At 45.2% G+C, this 27,333-nt stretch overlaps 1 protein-coding gene across 1 annotated transcript; it reads right to left on the reverse strand.

The window, feature by feature from the left end:
• On the reverse strand, positions 1-27,325 carry rasgef1ba (RasGEF domain family, member 1Ba). Its single transcript, XM_041042083.1, has 14 exons — positions 27,025-27,325; positions 19,482-19,664; positions 19,185-19,307; positions 18,867-19,004; positions 13,650-13,865; positions 12,895-12,969; positions 11,767-11,862; positions 11,306-11,408; positions 9,159-9,238; positions 7,642-7,737; positions 4,894-4,989; positions 4,230-4,353; positions 3,165-3,237; positions 1-1,719 (listed from the first exon to the last, which is right to left on the reverse strand). The coding sequence occupies exons 2-14, from the start codon at positions 19,656-19,658 to the stop codon at positions 1,695-1,697; spliced, it is 1,422 nt and encodes a 473-aa protein (XP_040898017.1). The 5' UTR covers positions 19,659-19,664; positions 27,025-27,325; the 3' UTR covers positions 1-1,694.
• Between the last annotated feature and the right edge of the window lie 8 nt (positions 27,326-27,333).

Genomic DNA, 27,333 nt, shown 5'->3' on the forward strand with positions numbered 1-27,333 from the left:
TAATTTTATACATTCTTTTATTAACTTTGTCTTTTAAACACAACTAACTCATTTATAAACGGTTCCTCTATTCCATTTTAACAATCCAAATACAACTGGATGAGCACAGCGAGGGGAAAAGAAAACAGTATGTACACAATAAAACACAACAGCACTCTGTGGTGAGGGAGGAGCAGTCAAGGCAAAGCAGACATCAGTCAAAGGTATTTAACTTCATACTCTGAGCTAGTACCTTGAAAAATAAGTGTCTCATACAAACTTGTATAAAAAATAATAATAATAAAGCCAATATCTGAGGACTACTTAAGCATGTTATGTACCTAGTACAAAATTAAATAACAATAAAATAATAGTAAATATTGGCATGAGGACATAATGTGACTACACATATAGATTTATAAATAAAACAATCAGGGAGGAAACTATACTTTTGATAATGGGAAAAGTAACAAAGGATATTATTTAGCCTGTGTCGGGTTCACATTACTCAACCACACAAATCCATTCACTTTTCAGACCGAACCACCAGGGGGCAGCACAACCACACTCGTTTTCTACATTAGCAGGTAGAACAGGAACAAAAGGGAAAGTATGAATGTCAGCCCACAGTCTAGCTTATTCCCTCGGCAGCACAGGGCCTTTTAAACATAGATTATCAGGAACAACAGGAAGCACACATCATCATCATCATCATCACACCTTCAGTTTCAGCTCACTGCTGAAGCCCTCAGTCTGCCTCAAACCAAAGCTTTGTCAGAGCATCCCACAGCATCTTAAACCCCCAGATGAGGGGGTGTCAGATGCCGTTTAACCATAAGGGAAACACTTTGGTTGAATCTTACCGACATCTTAATTCATTTGAAGCACGCTGAGGCCGTGAGTGGGTTAAACACAAAACAACAAGATGCTGATCTTGCTTCCTGCTTAAGAAAATCACACAACTTTATACAACAAAACAAAACAAAACTCTGTTACATCATCAAAATGCAGCCAGTGCATTTTCTCTTACACATCACAATTAATAAAAGCTTCAGAAAACATGAGGCGAAAGATTCGCAGGTGTCATACAAAAGGAAAGAGACAAAACAAAACCACAAATAAGGGCTAGCTTAACGATGCGCAAGTGTTACGGGTTAAGGTACAACTTCTCCGAACAGAGAATGCTGGCTTGTGGAACCAGAGAGAGAGAGAGAGGGGGAGGGAGAGAGAGAGAGGCGCGTTTGTGTTGCGTTAGCCATCCAGCAGCTAACTCTGTAGTTTCAGTGGAAAAAAAAAAGTGTTTAAAAGTGGCGGGGGAACAAACAACCCCAACGACTGTGTCAACGCTCACAGAGGGTTTATCAGGGCGAAATGCTTCGGACAAGAAAAAGCATCTCCCCTGGCTTTTATTGTGACAGTTTGTGGTGGCTCTTTTTTTTTCCTCTTTTAAAAAAAAAGACTTTACAAAGTCATACAAAGAGATGAAAAATCAGCTGTGCTGAAATATACAGCACAGAGAGCAGGAGGGCAAGGAGTAGCAGAGCTTAATAGAAATCTGAAGCTGGAGGGAACACAAAGGGTCCTCGCCAGCCAAAGTACAGATTGTCATTTCCCTTCCAACACGGGAATACTTTGTTTGGACAACAGCGGCGCTGAGCGGGCACGGCTTGCTTGTCAGGGGTTTGTCTTCAATCTGGTTTCTTCAGTTTAGAAGTTTAAACCCTGCTTAGCAGAGTGGATCTGTGGAGAGAAGAAAAGAACAGTGGTTAGCCTAATGAGATAAACCTTTGATTTAAGACGTCTTAAATCAAATCACGTTGAAAACTTTGAAAAAAATTTCACGGCAGCTCAGTTTTAAGACCAACTTAAACTACAAATTAAACTTTTATTTTGGATTGGCACAGATTTTATTCAAATTTGTGCACTGAAAAGAGAAAATTGTAAAAAGATTCAAAGTAAAAAGTTGGTCAAATGTAAAATTTCAAGGTAAGATTTGTTCGAAATTCTACAGGTAAAACTGTGACTTTAAAAAGCAGAATGCGAGTTGCGGTAACCGTTTGTCTGTGATGGATTTTGGGGGCTGATGTGAGCAGACGGACTCGGTCTCTCTGCTCACATCAGCCCGTGTCGAACCGAGTTTCTCCGAGCTCGTTCTGCTGACGCGGCTCGGTTGGGATAAAGTGACAGATCGTGTCGCAGCGGAGGCGAAGCTTGGGGGGGCGCAGAGAGGAGTTGGCAGGCGATCAGGAAACGTGATATCACACACACACCCACACACACACAGAGCGGAGTGGATTCACCCTGGCTGGGCTTAACCCAACACTCACAAAGCTCTGGATCCAAACCCTCCTCTCACCTCTGACCTCTGCCAACAGATCTGATTCATGCCTCTGACTGTGGGTGGTTGGGTGTGTGTGGGGTCAGTTTTTGGCAGCCTGCAGGATGAATCATGTGCTCACTGTCCAAAAATACAGGCTGTATGTCCGTCTCATGTATTTTCACATTCCACTTTTATATGTTTTGGGTTGTGTTTTTTTTTTTAATCAGACTTTTTAGCATCTATGATCATCAATGAACTGGCTAAGTTACCATTATGATTTGGCCATATGAGTACATACGTTCCGTCTCCGGAGACACTGAACGTCACAGTCTCAGTTTGTGTCAATTAAACTTCAGCGTGATGCTGAAGCAAGAGGAAATATCCCTCTGTCAGCTCTCTGGGGCTTTTTCAACGAGTTGGAGTCGACTGAACAAAGACAATTTTCTCTAATCCATCTTCTCTCTCTCACTCACTCACACACACACACACACACACACACACGCACACACTCCCAGAGTGCTGTGTGATTTTAGGGGGGGTTTAATGTTGTGTTGTGTGTGCATAAGATGTAATTGCGTGAAAATGACTGATGCCCTTTATGTGTGTCTACACTAGCGATTGTATGACAACAAGAATGATGAGTGTGTGTGTGTGTTTAATGCATTTATTGAATAGTGTGCAGGTCAGCATCACAGTGTGACCCACATCCCTCTGAGTGTCCCTGGTCAGGGAGGCAGGAGGGGATGTGAGGTGACAGCCATGATTGAAAGACTCAAAACCCCTGAGGGTGAGTGTGTGAGGAGGGAGACGGGGTGTGTCTGTGTGTGTGTGTGTGTATGTGTGTTGTGGGGGGGGTCATACACACCTCAGAGACTTCCATCTGTCCTTCTCCATGTTGTTCTCAGGACCTTCGCTCTCGTATGAAGCCAGATACAATGCTGCAGCGAGAAAAATGAAAGAATCGTTAGCTTTTCTAAAATAAAAATAAAAATAAAAATTAAAGAACAGGTGAAAAATCAGTTTAAACTGTTCTGATCTCTTCTGTTTAATCCGGTTGTTTTAAACACTCATTACTTTGGAAAACAGAAAGTTTACCAACATTTCTTTCTTAGCTCCTGTGGAGTTGGTCTGTTATGTTTTCATTTAATTTAATTTCATTTCCTTCAGTAAAAACAGCACAATCATTCTCTTTTCATCCTCACTTTTCATGAGAGGCCTCTCACCTTTGTGTTTTCTGTATTGACTAGTAAAAAGGTTTGTTGAAGCAAATCCAACACAGAAGCACAGACGTTAGAAATAAACTGATGCTCCAGTTGAATCAAATGTAATTAGGGGTTTAAAAGCAGTTTAAATGTTTCTGAGGATTCCTACGATTTTCTTGCGTGTTTAAAAGATTTTGAAAGAATTTAAATCAACCTGCTTCCTCTTGTACACAGATTCTCATCAATGCACCGACCGGCTGACAGAGGATGTCCACTATCAACAAACACCGTCACCCATGAAGGGAAGCGTGGGGGGGGGGGGGGGCTCTTATCGCTGATAAGTCAGCGATAAGAGCCAGAGCCAGTGACACACGACTTTGATGCGGATTTAAGACGACCAAAACTATCAGCACTGCTGGAGTAAGAGAGGCGATAAGGTGTGTGTGGATTTGAGGCTTGGAAGGAAAACAGTCTGTCATTATGTTGTCTCCTGTAGTTTAACCAGGGACAATGAATCCAGGGACAGAGTTGACATCACTGTGGTTTCTGCTGTAATTTACTGAACCAACATCTAGACTCAGAATAAGCTGTTTTTATTTTGCAGGATTCAAAGTGACCTGATTTCTTTAATAAAGTCAAAATGTCAACCTATGTCTTTATGAGGTTTTGATTGTGATTTTGCACAAACATCATCCATCCATCCATCATTCATTCCTTCACAAACTCACCATCTTCAGTGAAGACCGGCGCAGTCAGGAGGTACTGCAGGATCTTGCGATCCTTCTCGAACGGACACTCCACCTTCTTCCAGGTCATGAATTCGCTCACCTGTTTGGCAAGTTCCCAGAATTTCTGAAATGAAACCAAAAATAAAGGTTAAGAAGGAATCAACATGTTTACTTAACTATTACTTATTCACTCCATGCTCCAAAATAATCACCCGGATGGTAAAAGTATAATACCACTGCGCTGTCAGCTGTTCTGACGTGCTAATGTGTTCAAACACATGAATGTTGTAACAGAGATGGACAGAAAAAGAATTCAGCAGTTTCCTGGGATAGATTTAATTCTTAAAATAGAGTCTGATTCAGAGTCGATGTGAGTAAAGACCAGTGGAAATACTCATGAGTCTTTGGTCACTGGTCAGTGTTTGTTCCATGGAAATGCAGCTGAATTTTACACACTCAAATCTTACTTCTTCATTCTCAACACTCTTTAGGGAAGTGGAAATAAATGTCACAAATCTGTTGCCTGGTGTAGTAAATACAGTGACATTTTCTGACATGAGAAGTCAGCTGTGGGGAAAAAAAAAAAAAAAAAAAAAAAAAGAGAAAACCTGGTGTAACCTGCTGCCAGGGAAACTCCCTCTGGGGAGGTTTGAATTCAGTTTACCTCAAAGTTGATGTGTCCGTTCTGCAGCCTGTTGGCACATCCCTCATTGAGGAAGTAGATGTCTTTGATGAGGAGGCTGAAGAAAGGGATGACAATCTGCAAAACAACAGAAAGAGAAAGAGATTTAATTTCACTGAGAAGACGTGAGGGGTTTTTCCACACGACACACCGGTGTGTGATCTTTATAAACATCGATTCAAGAGGGAAGAGGATACAACTGACAAAGAGGATCTCTTACAAATCAGACCCACTTCTGCTCTGATCCTAACCACATTTTCATTAAAGAAAAACTCCCTTGCTTTCCATTGTTACAGGCATGTAGCAGCGTGCATAAATAACCTTCGTTAACCGAAAAAAAAAAAAAAGTTTCCCAGGACAAATTCCTCCAACTGAAAAACGGTGAGGTGGTGCCAGAGCAGAGGGGGGTGTTTCCCAGAGAGGAATTATTCCCCTTTAAAGTCACTTTAAGTAATTCATTCCTCTTACAATGATTCAGGTCACTGCGCATCTGGGCACCAACACAGATGCTGATGGAGAGCAGGAAGGGAAAGAAGCACCAGACTCCATTCAAATTACAGTAAATTTTAAGCTGGTGGGGTTTTTCCTCTTCACTGGTCGAGAACCAAACATCAGGATCAAATGTGGTATTTACCAGTTGCTATGGCTGATAAATAAACACGAGACATGACTTGTTTCTCAGTACTGAGAGATGCTGCAACCTGGCACAGTGACCTATTAAAAAAACCTCCGTCTTTTGGTTGAAACACCTGAGGGAGAACAGCAGACTGAGCTCTTTGTTCAATGCACATTTTGTTGCTCTCTGTATTATTTAGCCTGAGGTGGAGTCAGAGGTTGTACTTGAATAAACCACCCACTCCCTTTCCTTATGTTTTTTGTTCTTGCTTTGCCCAGCCAGCGGTGTCTTTTTCTTTAAATCTGCTGACTGGGATTGCAAAGCTTGTGAAACTCTGCCTCCACAATAGCCTTAAAAATGTTGTGGCTGTAGCTGACGACGAACTAACTGGGCCTCAGTGTTCACAGTCTGAACATAAAGCATGGCGAGGGGTCTGCAGGGGGCAGGATCTCTTATATGCACGATCAGAAGGCTGTTGTCGTGCGTGCACACACGTCTGTATATAGGCGTTCTGCTTTGAAAGAAAAAAACTGCCCAGCAGGAGCAGAAAGGAAGTCGTTTTCACAGCTGGACACACAGAGGTACGACGGGGCCTGCAGCCAGAAAGGAGCCACGGTCTGGGTCTGTGGCAAAAAGCAGATCTACCGCAGGGAACGTGTTTATTAAAAGCTTTATTTTGGTGTTTATTAATTTACTGTCCATATCAAAAGATATTTACAACAGCTGATCTCAGTTATTCTCTGTATTCATATTTCTATTCCTGATATGTTATTAGTCTCGTTGGCTTGTTTTATTCTGATCTTTATCTCGGTCTCTTACTGATCGAAATGAAGCATAAAATTTTGGTTTTGTTGATCCTCTGACAAAGTCAACAGCACAGGCGATGCCTGGAGGAGGCCATAAACAGCACCCGCCCCCCCACCCCTCCCCGAAAGGAGAGGGTCACAAGAGCAGGAACATACCAGACTTCTTGGGAACTTTCCGTTTCACGACCCCGACCTTTTGTCCGGGTATGTTTGCATTTCTGAGCTCCAAAAAAACATCCCCTCACAAACCTCAGGCAGCCAGATACATATTGACAGTACACTCTGTCTCCATAAAAGACACACTTATTCAACATGTGATGACGTGAAGGGAGGCTAACCACTAACGCCTGGCAGCCCACGAGCTCTACGCTGGTTCACTCTCAGTCAGGGCGGGCAGCTCCAGAGGCAGCAGAGAACACTATGTGATCTGGCAGGCGGCCACGTTTTCTTTCTCCCTCAGTGCATGTCTGATGAGGAGGAAACCAAGACCCTCCTCATCTCTTGACCCACTTATAACTCGACCTGTGTCCCTCCTCTGAGCCGCGCTGTTATGCAACCTCTGCCCCACGTCCGAGTCCTCTCAAGAGGCCGTTGATGCTGTAAACACGATGGGAACGCAGTGCCCAGACAATAACCAAACACAGCAAGCGACAACACTTTGTTTTTTTCCTGCTTTGCCTCGACATCAGATATTTCCTTCATGTTTGTTATTGCATAACATGAAGATAACCATCTCAACTTATTTTTTTACATAACTGTAATCAGCTCAAAATGTCTCTGCTGCAAAGGCGTCACCAGCACTTAGGTTCAGTGGTCTGAGGGGACAGAGCGCTTATTCTGAAACTGAAAGGTCACAACAGCTGTCAAGTGGTTTTTAGTAAGACGTCAAACCCCCGTTATTCACTATAAGTGGCTCTGGATGTGAGCTTGAGCCAAGTGTAAGAAATGTACACTGAAGTCTGGAGCGCAGATGTTCAAACTCGTGGGGTTTACATAAATGCTGGCTGCTGGATTTTTGTGTCCCTACAAAAGAAACGTTGAACTTTTTAGCTTATTCGTCTAAAACCTGAACTGATTTTCCACATGTGGGGATTTCGCTAGAATTTCAACCTTAATTTAACAAGCTTCACTTTCAATGTTCTGCCCAGCACAGTGCATTCAGGTGGGAGCTGAACTACAGGTGAAGCAGCTGAAAATATTCAAACTTTCTAAACTGAGAAAATATTCTCTTCTATAAAAATACAGTGCATTACCAAAAATGGTCCAACTATTAAAGAATAGAAGTATCATGAGTATCAGGGGCGTCACCTTCTCTCTGCTGCTGTTGGCAGTGATCGACCTCTGCGTGGCTCCTCTCAGTGCTGTTCGGTAGTTGTAGAAGTTGCTGGAAGGATCCATCTGGTGCTATGGACAGAAAACCAGTGTCAGTCTGAGCAAAGCTAACCTCTGATTAAAACTCTGGCATCAATCTGAGGGATTTGAAACAATATTGAACGTAATCAAATGTATTTAAAGAAGTTTAATCTAAATGAATACACATAAACTGACTGCAGCCCCTGTGGTACACACCACTACATGGTAACTAACCCTCAGCATGGCTTAGGCCTGTCAGTGCCATGTGAAGTGGGTTAGCAGGTGGCTGATACCATCGTCTGCGTGACCTTGAACAAACCAGCGGCAGAGGAGCAAATTAACTCCACACAGCCATCACAGCAAATTACGACTCAGTGGGAGAGAAAGTTCGGGATTCACCTCAAACGAGGCTCGAAGGGACAAAGCGGGAGGGTAAAAGGAAATCATCAGACGAGTGAGACAGAAGAAAAAAAAGAGAGGAGTGTGACTGACAGAGAGAACGGCACACAGAAGGAGAGAGACGGAGATGAACTCCGGTGAGAGATGAAGGGTATCGTAAGAACCAAGTCTCTGAAAGCTTTCAGATCCCACAGAGGGTCCCAGCCTGACTCGTCTCCACCTCAGATCTCCTCTTTCAAAGGGCCGACTGATGGCCTGCTGGGCCCACAGAGCGTGTTCACTGCACTATCTGGGGTTTATGCAGGTACTACAGGGAGGAATGGGGGAGGTGGGGGTGGGTGCAGTGTATGATCCGAACCCCAGCTACACTCAAACACCGGGGGCTTCCAGGCTGACGGACCCCCTTTCCCTCCACCTGCCTTCAGTCCTCCGGACTCTCTGGCTTAAGCTTTTTTTTTTTCCACTTTTCTTTTTGTGTCTTTGGATAAACTGAAACCTCAGTTAAACTGAGATGATGTTTTCACTCTGTGAAATCATCACATCAGTTTAAGACGGTTTCAATAGACGATGCAATTATATAAAACTGTGGAACTGTTTTCCTGCAAAGTAAGTTGCAGACGTGTCAGCCTGAACACGAACGTCTTCACACGCTCGGTTATTCTGCTGTAAAAAGCAGTGAAAACACATCGATTCTGATTGTTTTTCTCCGTCTGTGTGAGTCACAGCAAACCTCTGCTCTCCCACTCAGATCCGTGTTCACAAGAGCTTTCAGTTTTTGCACTTAACCCAACAACTCACTGACAAAGAAGAAGCTCCCCCACACGCCCACATCACGGTTAGTCAGCAGTGTCAAACTCAACAAAATCAAAGAGCTGCTAATGTGTGTGGGAACATGGACGATTAAAACTGAAGAGCAAGTGATAGAAAAATGTTCAGAACTGCAGATTTTAAGCGGCGAATAGATTATTTTTTTCTAATCAGATCTCGAATTTCAATAAAACTGCATCCAAATTTAGTTTTTACATCACCCGTGCTGCATTAAACAAAAACTATTAAGCTTCATGCAAACTTACTTCTAAGATGTCAAACTTTGCCGTCTTGACTTTACTCCAGGTCTTCTTCAGCCGAGACACAGGACTCATGTTCATCCCAGCTGCGAGACGGACACACACACACAAAAAGACAATGAGAGAGATATCACACATTCACGCAAACACCCAAACACGATGGCATTAACACATGGCATTTTCCCATTCAGCCAGACAGACGCACATCCCCCCTCCACCCTTCCTCCCACAGCAGTCATCCCATAACGCCCCCCCCCCCCCCCTTCCTTTTTCTTTCCTTCTACTGTTGTTTCTTCTTATGCAGCGAGGCAAAAGGCCGCAGGAACAATGGAGTTAACACACGCCTCGTTTCCCCTCCCAGCACTCTGCTTCCCATATGGTAATCCTCTGTGTGTGTGTGTGTGTGTGTGTGTGTGTGTGTCTGTGAGTGTGTGAGTGTGTGTGTGTGTGTATGGTGTGTGTGTTGCAGGTTCAGGCTCTGAGGGGTCACCGTCAGAGCACAACAACATCACAAAACAACCCTCGAGTAAACAAAAGAGCTCAGATTCTGATCCACGGACAGAAGAAATCTAAAACTCTAAACAGTTCAATCTGAACGTCTGACCACAGCAGTGCGTGATGTGACAGTGTGTGTCAGAACGTGTCCTGTGTAGGAAGCAGCTCCATCAACTCACAAAGACACTAGTGTGTGTGTGCGGACAGGTGTTGGCTGTGTTAGAGGCCCTGTCGGGACACACACGCCTCGTTATGAGAGCATTAATAAATTGTTAATGTCTCCTCGTCCTCAGGAGCAAAGAAGAGACAGTGACATGTATTGTTTGTATTTACTTTTGGACCACTGCTGTCCCTCTGTTTGGGTCTGAACTGAATCCAAACATCATTTCTACCTTCTGATCAGTTCCTGTTGTCCTTGGGTAAGAAAAGACAAAACCAAAAACTATCTGCTTCATTAAATACAGCTAAAGATCATTTTAGAAAATTAGCTTTTCATAATTTGGGTGAACTAACCCTTTAATCACATCACTAACAACCTGTGTAACCCTGGTGGTTCCCTGGAGACGAGGCTGGTGGAGAAGGATTTGCCTGTGGTGCTCTTTCTCCCTCTCTCAGGGGAGAAAGCCAGAGGACAGCTGGCACTCCAATATCCTCTACTCTCCCGTACCCCCTCATCATCCCATCCCCCCCCCCCCCCCCCCCCGTGTGCTCACACCGTCGCTGGTCAGTGCTGACCATCTGCCTGGACGGGGCTGTTCTCTCCCCTCTTCCAGCTGTCTCCCCCCCTGTCTTCTCTGGACACACAGATCCTCACAGCCTCTCTCCTCTAAACATCTCTGGGATCCCTGAAGCCCGTGGGCTGAGCCTCCAGTGAGGTCCCTAAACTGTCTGAGCTGCTTCAGGTCTCTACAAGTGTCTTGATTATTTCTACTCTTTATTCAACCTGAGTAATTTTGCTCAGGCTCTTTTTTTGGAGCATACTTCACATCTGGAAGCTGCTGAGTAAAACCAGTCTAATCTGGTGGCCGCTGCGCAGCTCCACTGGTGCAGAACACAAAAGAACACCTGTGCACCTTTTCTGGGAGGTTTAAGGAAAGGACATGGGTTTTTTTTTTCGCACTACCCATGATGCTCTGCAGCTGCTGCACGAGTATATACACATTTCTGCAAATACAAGCAGCCAAATGTCAACAAACAGCAGAAAGACGTGATTCCCGCCTCTGACCAAACTCTACTGAGAGCTCCGTTCCCTCTGCTGCTCCGTCTCACTGATATCATTAGGCTGAAGCAAATTACGTAAGTTGGAAATGAACTGAGACAAAGTCACGAGAGGTTACTGCCAGAGGGGGGAGATTACAACGCTTCACGAAATTCCCACTAAACAACAAATTGCATTTATTACGCTGATAAGATTTAGTGATGTCTGTAAGAAACAGCTCTCTGTGCAGCAATCACGTAGATCAGAGGGAACATGTGCACAGTCCAAATGATACTGACGACAAAAACGCTGCTCAATATCGTCATGCAACATTTACTTATGAACCAATGACATATTAAAAGACTTAATCATTTGAGTTCATTAGAAACTCTGCTGCTTCTCCCCAGAATAAATCTTTGGTGATGTTGTCTCAGAGGGAAGGAAAAGCACAGTGACTCACAGATGATGGCCATGAGGGAGTTAAAGTTGCCGATGTTGAAGCATTCGCGCGCCACGTCGATGAAGAACTCGATGACTCGAGCTCGGTGCTTCTTCTTCACGGGCTGTTAACAAAATGGAAAACATTTTAAAAACTGCATTGGTCCTCAGGGCTGACAAATAGAGCTGCGTGTTTACTACAAACTGTATTATCATTATCAGGAAAGATGGCTGAAGTAACTGCAGACCACTGACAGATCACTGGCCTTACTCTAGCTTTTCATCACTTTTTAAAAAAAATATCCCTGTAAACTCACTATCTCTGGGTTTCACCATGTTCTGACTTTTCATTAACTAAACAGTTACTGGAAAAAAAAGTATTGACAGATGTAACGCTAATGAAAATAACCAGCAGCTGCAGCCCCGTCGTCAACTTCGCCTCCACGAGCGGCGAGTGAGCTCGGCTTCGTGTTCGTTACTCACCATGCAGATTTCTGTAGCCACCAGATAACTGAGTCTGTTGAACCATTCAACATAAGCTTCCAGGTTGCTGGCCTTCTTGTGATCACTGAAGCAACTCTGCAAAAACACCAACAGACTTTTAATTAGCATTTAAGCTAATTGCAAAGCAAAAATGTTGCTGAACTGTAAAAAAAATAAAGCTCATATTAGCTTTTTTCCTCCTCTCTCTCTCAGTCAATGCATCAGTGAGCAAAAAAAATAAACTCTTGGCAAAGCAGCCAATCACACTCGACCTCACTCTGCTTCTATAAGCACAATAGTGGCCAATGTTATTCACATTATGCATGCTGCTCCTTTGTGTGGGTTCCTCTTGATCTAATTCCCCACATTCCTCTGGCCTTACGCCACTCACCCCCATGAAGTGTTTCCCGCCAGTGGACACATCACATTTTAACATGCAAACACACACACACACACACACACACACACACACAGACACACACACACACACACACACACACACACACACACACACACACACACACACACACACACACACACACACACACACACACAGTTATTCCAAGAGACTCACTGGGGGGATGAGGCAGGCGAGCCCAAGGCACAAAGGCAGCCTTGACCCCCCCATCACCTGGCTTCCAAAAAGGGGCTGTTGCCTAGCAGCCGAACGCCAGACACACACACACACACGCACAAACTCGCACACGACCCTTCCCAAAACAAACGTTTGGCAGCAGTGGTTGCTAGGAGATGAGGTGCATGCATGCTCATCTAATCCAGACACTGGGATGATCTGAGGAAACTGTCGGTGAGGTGTGTCTGAGTTTGTGTTTCTGAGTGTGTGTGTGTGTATGTGTGTATGTGTGTGTGTGTGTGTGTGTGCTGGGAGCGGATATTTAGTCTGCCCCTGAAGAAAACCACCTGCCCTCCCTCTGACCTGTGCGGCGGCCAGTCTCTGTGTTGTGTAAACCTAAGCCTCGTCTGGAGGAGAATCTAGGCCGTCTCCCTTCGAACCCACACCAGGTCTGAACTCGGGATTTCAGCCAAAAAAAAAAAAAACGGTTGCATAACCACTGCATATGCTTTCTTATCGCCTCATATATTCTTAGAAAAGCACGCAGACGTTACCTTATCGTTGTCCAGAGGGTCTTTCTGGACGAAGGCCTGGACAAATTCTTCAGGTCCGATGTAACTCAGTCTCTCCTGAAAAAGGAACAAAAGGAAAATCAATTTAACAAATCCATCTTTGGTTTCCTTCCCTTTAAAAACCAGGACCTTCTCCAAACTGCAGGGATAGTGGGTTCCCCCTTAGTTACAGTTAATTTAGGCTCAGTGGTACTTCAGGGATCTTCTTCTATGGTAGAACCCTAAGATTCTTCTCTCCTTTAGAATCTTACACGAACCCTTGAATAACCCTATTTTTTCAGAGCGACTTATTTGTTTTTTCAGTGACAAACTTGCAGGTAATGGATATAAAGATGTGTCCAAACACCCCTGTTTAAAATCGATGCGGTGTTAGGTCAGACGTAGGAGGAGCTATGGACTTCACCTCGGCCACCACACTGATTTCCAATCCATCATACTTGTCAGCTCTCCAATCTCTCACATGTTCTCCTCCCAGGATCGATTTATTCTCTCTGTGCCGATGTGACTGTGAGTCACTGGCAGGATTTATGGTCGTTCTTTGGACGATAACATTTACATGTTAATTTGGTTTGAAATGTCACAACCAATGATGGATGTGATGTAAAGATTTAAACTGATTTTTAAGATGAGATGTGAAAATTAGCCTTCTGGCTCAAATACAGGTTTCTGATAATCAATAGGTAAAAAAAAAAGAATAAATAAATAAAATAAAAATCATAGATCTAAATATTTCTCACCAGTTCTATGTGCGTGAGCTGCTGTGCGACAGTGAAGGGGTCGTTGCAGATGGACAGCATATCTCTCTGGATGGCTGCCTGGGGCTTCGCCTTCAGAGCCGTCAGTCGTTCGGCCGCTGTGGCGTTAATCTTGACCAGCGCCTCCTCGTACTGGCTGAGCACCGTCAGCCTCCTGATCAGGCCCTGGCTCATCTGGCCAACCGCCTTCCGGTAAACCTGAGGGATGGATGGGGAACGGAGAGAGAGCAAGGGGAAGAGAGAGGTGGAGAGAGGTTAGTTAGAACTCAGTGTTTTAATAGTTCAAATGGTTCTTTCCATATGACAAACCATCAGTGGATCACTGAGGAGCCCCAGATAAACCTGAGACATCTGAGCGTGACGTAAATTTGACCAAATCTCCAGTAGCATGCATGCAGCCACTTTGTTTAGCTCAGCTGTCGGCAGTTTTAGGTTAAATCCCTAACCACTGTTCTGCGGCACGGAGTGATAACAACCCCAATGGAATTTACAACACACATGTTGACGACATGTCAGCAGTACTGACTGTAAACTGATGCCAGCTCGCAGCCCAAACCACAGAACGACCCTCAAAATGTGACACCTCCCGTGTTTGTTTCACAGAAAAGCATCCTTTGGTCACGCACTGGGAGGGTCACTCACTATGTTACATGAGCGTCTTTCTGCCGGGCTCATTAAGGCCTCTCAGCTCCACAGGGGCAGAGGAGGTGGACTCTTGGCTCCCCGGCCTCAGGGGCTGAGGGGTCGCCCCGTTTTGAACCTTCCCCTGATGCAGAACAGGCCATGATTAGATAATTGTTCCCTCACTGACACAGTTTAGCACAGAAGTTGCATAAGAAGGTCTATAGAGGGAAGAAGGACATGTGTGTTTGATTTTGTGTGTGTTGTTGTACGAGCGCGGAGGATCCTGTTCACTGACTCTTTCCATACCACCGGCATGAGCTGCCCAAAAAATCTGGGGTGAAGAGGCCCCTTTTCTCACGACCACATCCCTCCTCCCCGGACTCTCTGCCAATTCAGCCTCCAGAATCTGGGCTCCACAAACAAGAATCCAGTTCAGCAGGGTGGGAAGAAACACAGCTAGCCTTCTAATGGACGTGGAGGCCCGGTGCCTAGGCGGTGTTCTCAGTACGGCGCGTAGGCGCCTGGGAAAAATGAGTAAACTCTCATCTTTCTGCTGGAAACAGCCAGGGCTCCCGCCCTTTTCTGAAATTCATGTCCCAGGGCGTGACTGATGCATCTGTTGGTGATGTGGCTGTGATAGGTGTGATGGCACACCAACACACACATTCACATGTCAGCCAATCAATTGTGGCTCGGTGGAAATTGCAGTTCAGGCAACAGATGACTGTGAGAGCCCAGAACAGAAAGGAGAAAGATGAAGCTCCAGAGAGAAATGAGGTTTCACCTCAGAGGAGAAGGAGAATGAACATTTCACACATTGGAAATTAATAAACTCAGCATCACTGCCAGCTGCCTGAAATGACTACAAAAAAGATTATTAGCAAAAAGTCAGAAAGTCAGTTCATTAACTGAGTCATTGTTTCAGTAATTTACCAAGTAAACATCCAAAACATTTGCTTTTTCTGAGCTTCTCAAACACGTATTTGCTCCTTTTGTTTTGTAAACATTTAGGTTTTGTGACTGTTGATCAGTTGCAGCTCTAAATGAAATACCTTCAGCCAGACTTTGTAATATCAGCGTAAACACTGTGTACACTCAGCTGATGCTTGACCACACTCCTGCACAGTTGGACAACAGCGAGCCACCAGTGAAAATCGCTTCAGTTGCCACTTCAAAGTCAACCATCTGCCGGAGCTTCTGTCCCCACTACAAACAGAGGACAGGCCAGGGTTGGATAAATATAGTCACAGATCTTGGAGACAACAGCATGGCTGACATTTCCAAGCAGAGGGAGTCACATTTGCTCATCACAAGTATTGGCGTTACGTATGAGGAGGCCTAGCAGGGGCACACTGTTCCCCACACCATCGACCCTGGCAGCGATCCTGAGGTGGCAGACGGCTGCTCAGTACCAGTCACCGCGACCAAGCGTGTAGTTGGTTCATGCCATTGAATCACTAGAGGTCCTGTTTTTCTTGGCCGAGTGGTGTTTTTTTCCTGTGGAGCACCACCTGACCCACGCAAAGGCCCGACTGTTTTTAGCCGGTTAGCCGAGCAGCACTAATGAACAGAGAGTAAAAGGTGGATTATTTTATCTACGAGCACAGTCATGTCACGATGGCAGAGGAACACCTCCCCACCACCCGACTGAGGTGCACTAGCATCGAGCATTAATATGCTACAAGTCCAAGTCAAGTGTTCATGAGTCACTTTGAAGTCACTCAGGTCTCCAACTGCAAACTATTTATAGTCAAGTCTTTAGAGCGTCAAGTCTCAAGTCCTTGTTGTCACAAACCAGACAGAAGACAAGTGTTTAAGTTCAACGGTTGGAATATCAGCTCCTTAGGGACCCAGGTGAAAATGCAAGAGCACCTGTGTTAACTATACTGAGTGAAGGATGAACCTGAAAGTTTATTATGTAAACATTTGAATATTTTCTTTCAATTTCATTTCTAAAGGATCTCTTTTAAATAACCTGTCCCATTGTGCGAGTCTTCCAGCTCCTGGGCCGTCGGACTCTGTTCTGACTTGTCACAGCATCTTCAGGTCTGTTCAGTCAGGTGTTTTCATAACTGTCGGGAACGATGGCATCTCCAACTTATCGGAGTTTCCCTTAAATTCACAGACTGTCCCTACTTGAACTTCCCGGAGCAACTTTAAACATGCAGTGCAGCGGCACCTGTTATAAAAGGCTACTGTGAATGAGCCATCTGGATTAAAAACGGTAATGTTTGTCCAAAAGTCTGTCTTGTATCGAGTGTACCAGGCATCCAAACTGGATATACAACGTGGGATCTCTTAAATCTACCTAACTTCCCATAATAAAGCAAAAAAAAGAACATGGTGCAACATAAAAACTGCACATTTTGAGGGATGGCAAGAGCAGTGTACCACCGAACGAGGTCACGTCAAGATCACAGTGCTTGTTTTCTTCTCCGCTGCTGCTTCCCCATATATCCAACCACATCCATAATGACAGTCTTAGTATGGAGATCAAGGTCCTGGAATGTTTTGAGTGTGGTCTGGACACCGCTTTGACCAGATGTTCGGGGATTCTATTTTGGATTCGAACCCTTTCCCAGAGCGCTGCGGCCGACGCTCTGAAGAATCAGCATCAAACTCTAAATTTCAGATTTGCTCATGGTTAGCCATTTTGTTTTCTAAACATGATTTGGACAATTTGTGAGAAACATGAACGCAACTCAGTTCGGATCAAACCCCTGCCGATTGTCAGTGCTTTCCTTAAACTTCAACAGGTCCAAACTTATGTTCGTACCGGGTCAAGCAAGGCTGCATCTTAGTCAGTTACATTTCCCAAACAGATAATGAAGGAGAGGCTGATGTGTTGGAGATGCCATCATTCCTGACAGTTAAGATAACATCTCACTCAACAGATCTATTGCTGGAATCTGTGATAAGCTGGAACGGAGCACAACTGGCCAGGTTATTTTTAAAAAGCGAATTATTAAGAAGTGAAATTGAAAGCAAATGTTAAACCCATTACACAATCTGAAAGTTAGATCAACTTTCTGGCTCAGCTTTCGCCTACTATATTTAACACAGACGCTCCTGCATTTATATTTTCACTTTCACCTCTGAATAAGTGGGTTAGATAATAAACCAATGGGAGACAAATTAAAGAGTAAAGTAAAAAACTGAACTTCTGATTCCTCGATTTCAACCATGATATAAATATGTGGTGTTAATGCCAACAGGAGCCAGGCTACTGTGAAACCAAAAGGTGTTTCCATCAAAACACATAATCCACGTCTGTGGGCAAGTGTGTATTACTTGTGTTCAGTTAAGTTGTGTTTTATGTCCGGGGGTTACAAAACCAGAACAGATATTGGGAGGTGTAAATGTGTCCAAGTGACATGTGAGTTACATATTGATTTCTAGATTAAATCAGGATCAATACTCTTGCTTGTACCATTGATGAGTCACGTGAAACCCACATTAAAAAACACTGGGGGTGGGTAGGTTGTGTTTTTCTTGTCTTGAGCGGTGAAGGAGAGATGTCCTCTATCAGGACAGATGGATGTTTGTGTCCTCCATCACTGTCTGGTCCTAACAAGCCCCTGCTGCCTTATCATTAACACCAACCCCCCAGAAACACACACACTTAACTTGGACACGCAACTCACTGCCAGGCAGAGCACACCACACCAAAACACATGTGAAAACATCAGGACATGCACTGAAAGAACCCCTCACAGGAACTAACCAAATTATTTGTCCAGACCGAAGAACACTGAAGTGGTAGCGGTACCACTGGGAAAGAACATCTGATATAAGGCCATGCTAAACCAATTGGAACAAGAAAAGATGAAGACTGGATGTGAAAACACCCTGAGAACTAAAGGAGGAAACTCTGACTAAGATGTTTGTGAGCTTCAGCAATGCTTGTAGGCACATTTTCCCAAAATGCTGAGCTGCTCCTTTGAGGTGTACGCAGGTAATTTCGATTTTAAAGTCATCATTACTTTAGCTTGTGTTGGCATTTCCTTTCATGGCGTTCGTAGCATGAGTCACTGATCATCAAAACAGCTTTTCTATATCTAAGCGTCTAACAGTGGATGGCCTGTATGAGCAGCAAAGATAACAGAGGGTTACAGGACAAAAACAGTTGTACCCCGCTAAAAAAAAATCTGTTATCCAAACAGCACACCAGAGGCTAATGACACGCTAAGCCAGTGACATTCAGCTCTGCAGCAGTGGAACAATCCAAATGCTGCCTAGGAGGGAGCACCCCAGAGATGGCAAAAAAGCCACCTAGCCCGTGAACAATGGGGCTTTTCTCTCAGCTCAGCCAGCCTCTAAAAAACTGCTTTGTTGCCAGAGATACCCCTTCCACCCCCCCCCCCCCCCCCCCCCCAGTGCTATCTGCAAAAATCTGCCTGTGCCTGTAGCTTTGCTGCACGTGCAGTCTACAAAACAGCTCCCCGCTGTCTGTGATAACACCTAAACTGAACAGCAGACTGCTCTTTTGTTAATTAACTCATTTAGTATGAATGACTTTTTTTTTTGTTGCGGGTCTACGGGGAGCGGCACGATGAAATGAGAGAGCACACCCACCTCGTCTCCACTGGCCAGCCGGTGGGTCAGCTCCTTCAGGCTGCGCATCATCCTCTCGTCCCTGAAGTCATACGGGAAGGTCTCCGTCCACTCTGTCAGGAGCTGAAGGATCTTGGGAGCGATCTTCCTGACTCTCATCTGAAAATGCAGGATGAACAAAGACTGAGTAAACAGTAGGGAGAACCAAATCTAGGATGTATAAATGTCTAGATTTTGTAGTATGCTCAGGGCACAGAGCCCTGCTGGAATACAATATTCCACTGAATCCTAAAAAAGGAACTAGAAATAGCTAAGAATTTAATTTTTTGTCGCGCATACCTTGTCAGCTTGGGGATCGCTGAGTCGCTGTTGCTCCATGCACAGGTGACACACCTTGGACATGAGCTCATATGGGTGGATGAAGAGGCGAGAGCTGAGCAGGAAGGTGAAGATGTACGTCCTCTGTGGACAGAAAGGGGAAATAAGTTTACTACAAAAGCAAAATTATGACGAGAAATTGATCATTTAAGTTTGAAAATTGGCTTTAAAATCCCATTTTATATACCTGCTATCTATATATTCACTCTGGGGTGAATATACAAATTGCAGGTATGGGGACAAAAAAACAATACTCACATCTGGATAATAATCTACAGTTGGGACCAAGTGGTGAATGAGGGCCTCCAGGGACCCGGACACCAGGTTGTTGTCATGATAATAGAGGCCGGAGTATCCGTCCTCCTTGGTCTGGTACAGGTTCTTGTTGTAGCTGCCTGTGTTCAGCTGCCCTGTGAATGGCGGTGTCTGAGGCATGTTGTCCTACAAGAAAACAGGACAAACACAGGAACAGTCAGTCCGGACTCCAGCTCCTTCTCCGATAGATATTTCACCGCAGACGCTGATGCAGGATGTCCACACAAACCCAAAATATCCCTGAGACACAAACACGGGCGGCAAAGATTTGTTTGGGAAATGGTTTGGATGCAGTCTACTCCCTTCCTTCTATGCTTTCCATTTTAAGGTCTCAGAGTTTGGGTTTAGTTTATGTGGATGTACAAATGGTCAGCTGAAAAAAGGAGCTGGAATAAAAACTGTGGTTGAGGCACAGAAAAGGATAAAGGACGGAGTCTTATGAGTCATGTGCACGGAAACAGGAGCAGGCAGCTTACAGCTTTGCTCAGAGCTTTACAGGAAACTGAACCCTTAACCCCGGTGGTGTTAGTGCTTTGCACTACACAGCCGACGCTTCTCTGTGCAGCCTGATGTGTATCATCCCCAGTCCAGTAACAACAGCAGCAACATGAACCAACAACCTCCAGGGGTTAGAAATTAATTCTCAGCAAACAAGACAAATGAGGGTTTAAGGTCTAACAGTATAAATCTTCAGTGGGACAATTCATTCATTCAAACATCTTCTGACCCACAAAGAGCTGGTGTTTAATGACTCTGCTTATAAAGGCGACTCTGTGAGTGTGTTTCTACATAAAAATGAAAGTACACCAAAAACGTGTAAGAGCTTGTGAGACACTCAGGCCCTGCAGGGTGTGCTGTACCCGGAAAGCACAGTGAATGATCACGCTGCCTGTTTACTTCCACTGCTGTGTGTGTGTGTGTGTGTGTGTGTGTGTGTGTGTGTGTCGAAGAGGAAGAGAAATAAAAAATCATAATGTTGTGTAGAACATGACAAGTGGAGGAGCACGTGAGCAGTCCTGTGCTATGGTGCAGGTGCCACGCGAACATCAAACGGTTTCCATAGAAACTTGTCAAACTACTCCTGCAGCATGATCCACTTCTCATTGACCCTTATGTTCTAAACCATTATAGCTCTGTCAGTAAATCACCAGATGAGGTACGAGGAGTTGATAGCACAACACCAGAGTAGTGTTTTTGATGTATGTTGAGTGTTTGGTCAGGCTGCCAGTTACAGGAAGCTCTGATGCCTGGTCAGATTTATAATTCTGTTAACTCGTTATTTGGTTTTTGAGCAGCTTTTCGTGGCTGTTTGTGTTCAGGAATTTTTGAGAACCTTTGTTTTTTTTTTGTTAGATGAGGAAAGGTGTGTCGTAGATCACATTTCTCAGGGTAAGGTAACAAAAGTATTGTTTGATGTCAGCAGTGTGTCCTGAAGTCTGGGATCCTATTAGGTGAACATAAGTGCAAGACTTTAAAACAGCAAGTGCAACCCTGCTGCTTGTAAATCAAACTGGTCCTCACAAAGACAGAACAACAACCCCCCCCCCACACACACACCCTTTCCTCTGCCAGTGTACCAGCCTCCTGACCTCTGAACCTGGCATTTTGGCCCTGTCCCCTGCCAGGCAGACTTATGATTTAGGAAACACAAAGGGCCTTTTCACAACGGGGGGGAGGAAGGGGGTCAGCGCAGGGTGCAACAACCCCGCCCCCACGCACCCTCACACCCCCACCTCCTTGACAATATGCTGCCCCGTGGCTGCCTGCCGAGTCGGGAAGCCTTTCAGGCCGAAGCTGCCAGGGACGGATACGGGGATGCCAGGAGGTATAAACCGCACCTGCCCACACACTGGCACAAATAGTTCAAATAAATTTAGGGTTTCACTTTCCCAGGATGATAATAGTGGTTTGCAGAGAAGGCTTACACAAAAGCAAAAAGTAATCACATCATATGCCACAGGGATAAACATCAGCTGATCAGACCAGGGGTGGAGATTCAGAGATTTTATTTAGTTGAATTTAAAAGGTCCAAGTCTCGAACCTAACCTTTAAAAATCACAAGACAGAGTCCTGTTTTGCTCTGCAGGGTCGAAAGGCTCGATACAGACACCAAAAACAAACCCTGTGTATTCATAAGTTCAGATTAAAGCTCCACCCACACTAGGAAAACCTCCCAGCCTTCCACTTTCACACGCATGCCGCACCATAATGCACGCGTGCACACACACACGTCCATCGCTATTATTCAGCTAGACAACCATGGCCATTTCCATGAGAAAGGCGAGTGTGAGGAGTCAGAGCACAGCGGCCCGAGCATCTGCTGCACCATGTGGCTTCCTCACAGAGAGGGAGAGACAGGCAGATCACGAGTCCGACGGAGGGAGATCTCCTGATACAAGTCAACTGGATCTTTGTTTACTCCGCTGAGGGTTTCTGCTGAACTTGTGTGCTCTTTTCTTCGCAGTAATTTACCACAAACTCATTTAGTTACACGTTCCTCACTCAGAAGAGTCCAAGTACAACCACAGATATCCACTGTCCCCAGAGCAGCTCTGAACAAACCGCTGAGGAGCACATCAACAGCAGCAGGTGATCGAGTGATGAGAACACGACTGTTTCACTTTTCCCAGCCGGGATCTGAATCACCACCTCCCTGATCCCACGCCTTAAACATTAATAGGGTGGGGTTGGGTGGGGGGGGGGGGGGGGGGGGTAGTACATTGATGCTTGCTTCATCATTTTAAGTGCTTCAAGTAAACATGTAGGTTCATATCATATCATGATAAACTTTAACTGCTGCAGACAAAATAAGCTTTGGATCAGGGTTAGGGGAAAGTTCCCGTGAGCATTCGTCATTTACATTTCTTAAATTTCTTTATCAGTATCAATATAAAAAGCAGTGTTTCCACAACAACGTACACTGGTAGGCTGGGGCACTGGGATCAAACTGGAAATCAGCGGATGACCTGAGGTGATAGCAGTGTGTTTGTAAAATCTAACACTGCAGCACACAGTATTGAATCTTCAGCATCGTGACATCACCGTGCCGCTCTGATGTCTCTGAAAACAATTGGGATTAATCTCATGCTGCCAGGGGCAGGTGGGGGTTCTCTGAAGATAAAAGCTGCGTCTCTAATACAAAAATACCTTGGATAGAGGACACCATGAGATCACATGCTGCACTTTGTCCTCTTCTCTAATCTCTGTCTCTTATATTATAGAGCAGCACTTCTGCCCAGCAGCCCATGGAGGTCAGTATTGAGTGTTTTAAACCTGTTATTTGTACTTTCAGGTGTTTTATTGATGCTCTCCCTCCTGACCTCCAAAATTTTTCAAAGTGTAACATGAATAAAAGTTTAACTCACAAAGATTAACGCCACTTTTGGGGTCAATCGTGCTCTGTCCAACAGCCAAAACATTTGAACTGGTGGACACCACCACCACCTCGACTATCTCTGCACTACAGCCAACAGTGTCCGCTCTCCTCTGCCCCCGTCCACACATGCCAGCTGCAGCCTTCATAATCCTAAAAACAAAGCGCAGGATGCTTACAAGCAGCGACAACTGAGACACACTGATTTACATTTGGCTTCCAGGTGTCGTGTGTAGTAGCGGTGGCGGCGGAGGGTGGAGGGACCACATGTCGGGTCCCGGGGCCTGACAAAAGCAAACTCTAAGCACACTGCTGTTGGTTTAGCGTGGCCGCTGGCTGGGTAGCAGCTGAAGGTAAATAAACAAAATGCCACAGCTCTCCTCCTCCACTTTAGGGGAAAGAGGGGGGGTTGCTTAGGTTGGATGGATGGTTTTAATTATAGCCTCACTGGTTGTGTGTGTGTGTGTGTGTGTGTGTGTGTGTGTGTAACCATCTGCCTCAGTGTGTAAAAGAAGTCTGGTCCAGACTTAAACTGGATTTAAAAGAAGGAAATTCAAATTTCTATCAGCTGTGTAAGACTGTGATACTCTTTAAATATTCAAACGTCTATTTTTACTCTCACTCAGACTCTGTTCCTACTTCTGTTGTTGGCTAAGGACACGACCGCTGACCGTCACATGGCGGTGAGTGTCCCAGATGATTGCCTGGCTCAAGAGCTGACTCAGGGATATTAAGACAGAAGTAGTACACTCACCTGACACAAGCAACTCAGATATGAAACTAACTACACTGATCATGTGCTGCCACATTTTTTAAAAACGCCCTTTGCCCTGTGGGGGAATTTGGAAAGGGAAGAGCATCAGTGTAAAAGGCACCAAACCTCCCCGGGCAAAAGTCACATTAGGAGTAAAACCCCTGCGTTTACGTGAAATGACCTCCAGGCTGCAGAGCCATCAATGACACGCGTTTGCAGGTAATTCTGTCTCCAAACGTATGGGTGGAGCTGCTTCCCCAGGGAGAAAATGATGGAGTCTGGTCTCTCGCTTGCCCAAAATACAAGCCATCAAACAGCCAACGGAGGCTGTTCCCCCCCTGCCCGCAGTGTTAACGACTGCTCGTGATGAGCTCCCATCAGCAGTTCAGAGGCTGTAAAGAAAAAAAAGCCTCAACGCACAGGAAATCATTCCCGCGGTCCACGAGAGGTACGCAATCAGCCAGTCAGGCACCTTTCCGATGCTATTTTCCTGAGAAAAGATCTAAGATCTTCCTGTAACCACAGAGGAATACACAGGTCAGAGCAGTGAGGCAATATGATTTGTGATATGACAAAACATCCCCTGCAGCCCTGAAATGAGTAACGGCGATGTGGCTGAGAAACAGGAGCTGCAGAAATGACAGCTAAGAAGAAAAAGCAGAAATCTGTTTGGTTTTTGCTCTATTCAGACCAGAGACGGAGGCTATGACGCTGAGGGAATGTGATTCTGGCACAGAGACACTTTGAGGGACCAGCAGTAAATCAACAGCCCCCCCTTCCACTGCGTAAACACTGAGAGGCATGAGGAATCTCACTCATCCATGGCTTGAGGAAATGAGGGTGAGAGATAGCTGCACACGAGGGTGAAGAGGCCACAGTGGAATAGTGGAAGCAGTCTAAATAAAGACGGCTGGTTGCTGGTGTTGTTTGAAGCTGGTGTGTGGTCAGAAGTACTCAAACCTTAACTGGGCTGAGCTTTAATTAGAAATTCACCTGTACCAACAAATATCTCACAGGGTAAATCTTACATCACAACCCCGGAGTAGAAAACAGCCTCCGACTGCAGCAAGAACATGCACACACCGGCAAAGAGACGGCTCACCACAGATAAATCATCGTCTCACTTAACCTCTTCAACCCCACTGTCCTGCCAGCAGGTCAGGCAGCATGAACTCACGCTGTGCACTTTTACTTTGTTCAAACCCACAGAACTTTATTTTAAATTACAGTGAAGATCCCAAAGATGTCAGGCTGGTTTCTGGGTAAGAGATGTATGAGATGATGAACAGCACCTATAGACTCCTATCACTGCTGCAGGCTGAATCAAAAATGATATAAGCTCATGTAAAACAGGAAACTGACATTTTCCCAGCTTCTCTTCACACGGACCCTTTCCAAGCAACTCTTTTCATAGGCTGAGCAACACGGCAGAGGCAACGCAGCAACCATCCAACGACAGGACATCAGAACACAAAGTGCGGCCACTCACAGGTCTTCCACCTCTTCTGGCTACATTTACACCAGTGGTGAGTGCTGCGATACCAACAGTGTTTTGACTCAGGTTAATGTTTGCAGCTGTTGCACTGAGTGGTAAAAATCACAGCTTCCATATAGGATTCTGTCACCTGGTGTCATCAGTCCTTAACAGCCACACGAATCCCCCCTGCAGACACTAAACATCCTGCACAGAGGGACGCTACAGCAGAAACAACAACACCTTCATGGCTTCTATGTCTCATTCCTCCCCCTGAGATTCATGAAGAACTGCTCCGGGAATGTTGATGGAGAAAAACATCAAACAGCTGAAGTCCAGCTCGTGCTCTGAGGCAAGTGTCTCTGCCTTTGAATTAAAGGGAACCAGTGGACAGTGGACATTTTGGGACCTCGGTCAAGATGCCTCCAGTCTGGGAAATTCCTGACCTCAAAGATTTGTCTGGAAGTACTGATTTAACAATTTGCAGGTCCAAAGTCATCAGTGCATCTGTGTTGAAACTGGGCTAAATCTGCATTTGAAAAGCAGATATTTGGACGTCTGGGTTCTAAATGTCAAAGCCTGTATTTCAGCTCGTTGTCTGGACCTGCTTCACAATCATTTAAGTGCTCTCGAAACATCAGTTGCAGAATATGTTGCCACATTTCAAGCAACTTTAGCCCAGACAGTAGAAAGAACGATGGAAACTTGAACACATTCAAATCCATGACAACTGAGAAAACTCCTTCTGCTGATGAGGACTGTGCGAAATGTTTTACTGACTGTGAGCAGCGACTAAACAGACGTCATGGTGAGATCATTCTGTCAAATTCAGCCCTCATTTAATAAATGCTTCAAAACCTTGTGACCTACAAACCAATAAATCAGTGCTGGCTCAGGCTTAAGTGACAGGTTTAAACAGTCAGGCTGCAGCTGTGAGTACAGTTCCAATTCCCAAAGCTCTGCAGCCGACACACCTTTTTATCTACAACTACATCACTGCTTGCACCAAATCTCAGGCTCCTGTCTCGCTTCAAAGACCCATAATTCATGATAGGAAACTTTCCATTTCACCCAAAGCCTGTATTTGTACAAACAAAGCCCACCACTACCACACAGCACCAGAGTACAGCAGCCACCATGTAATCCACAGAAACAATAACTCTCTCAAGTATTTCCAGAGGAGGCACCCTCACATTGTCAGCCGACCAGAGTCCTGCCAAATCACCAATAAACGGATTTAACTTGTCAGCACATTAAGGAAAACCCAATGCACGCTCGTAATACAGAGCAGTGGCACGGGAAGCCAAGGAGGACAGGCCAGAGTTATTCAGGAGAGATGTGGGATTAACTTCACTGATCCCTCACTGTCTTGCGGGGGAGAAGAGACGGGGGGGGGGGGGGGGGAATCCTCTTAGCCAGAGGCAAGTGGGGTTAAAAATAGTCCGCCATTGACACTGATTTTAAAAATCCCATTACCGGGGTACATTTTTGGGGGTCACTTAAAGAAATAAGCGAGGCCAACCAATCTAGTGTCTCATTACCCGTGTTTGTTTTGATTCTGGTGAATAAAGATGTGGACAAAGTCAATAAAAGCGCAAAACCAGCGCTCACTGCAAACAGAGGGTTCAGTTTAAACGCTAGAAACTCACGCTGCGATCTTTATATTTGCAGTCAAGTTGGTAAAGAGTCACAGAGCATTTAGTGAGTGGTCAGTCACATTAGAAACGCTGCATCAATCCTCTTTGGCTGCAAACAGGCTAAAGTGCGCTCTCTCCACCACCTGCGCGCATTTTGGATCCGCTCCACCGGGTCTCCACAAACAACAGAGCACGCAATGAAAATCTTCAAGTACAGATTATTCCCACCATAAACTCTCATAGCTCACCTCAAAGAGCAGTAATCCGGGTGCAGGTTCCCCTCGTATCCTTTCCCAAACTGCGAGAAACAGCCTCTGAGCAGCCGAGACGCTGTCTCCTTTCACATGTGAATAAACCGACGCGGTGAAACCTCAGCAGTCCGTCCCCCCCGCTCCGGTCTCTCAGCGCAGCATTATTCACTTGGAAACGCAAACGTGTATTCCCGGTTTCAGAGCAGCGGGAACAGCAGCGGAGTTGTCCGGAGGAGAAGAAGCATAAGCCGCATGAATGAATGAGAGCTCCGCCTGTGTCGCTCCGCCGCCGCCTTCAGTCGCGTA

The sequence above is a fragment of the Toxotes jaculatrix genome, chromosome 7 (genome assembly GCF_017976425.1).
Source record: "Toxotes jaculatrix isolate fToxJac2 chromosome 7, fToxJac2.pri, whole genome shotgun sequence".
Taxonomy (NCBI): Eukaryota; Metazoa; Chordata; class Actinopteri; family Toxotidae; genus Toxotes; species Toxotes jaculatrix.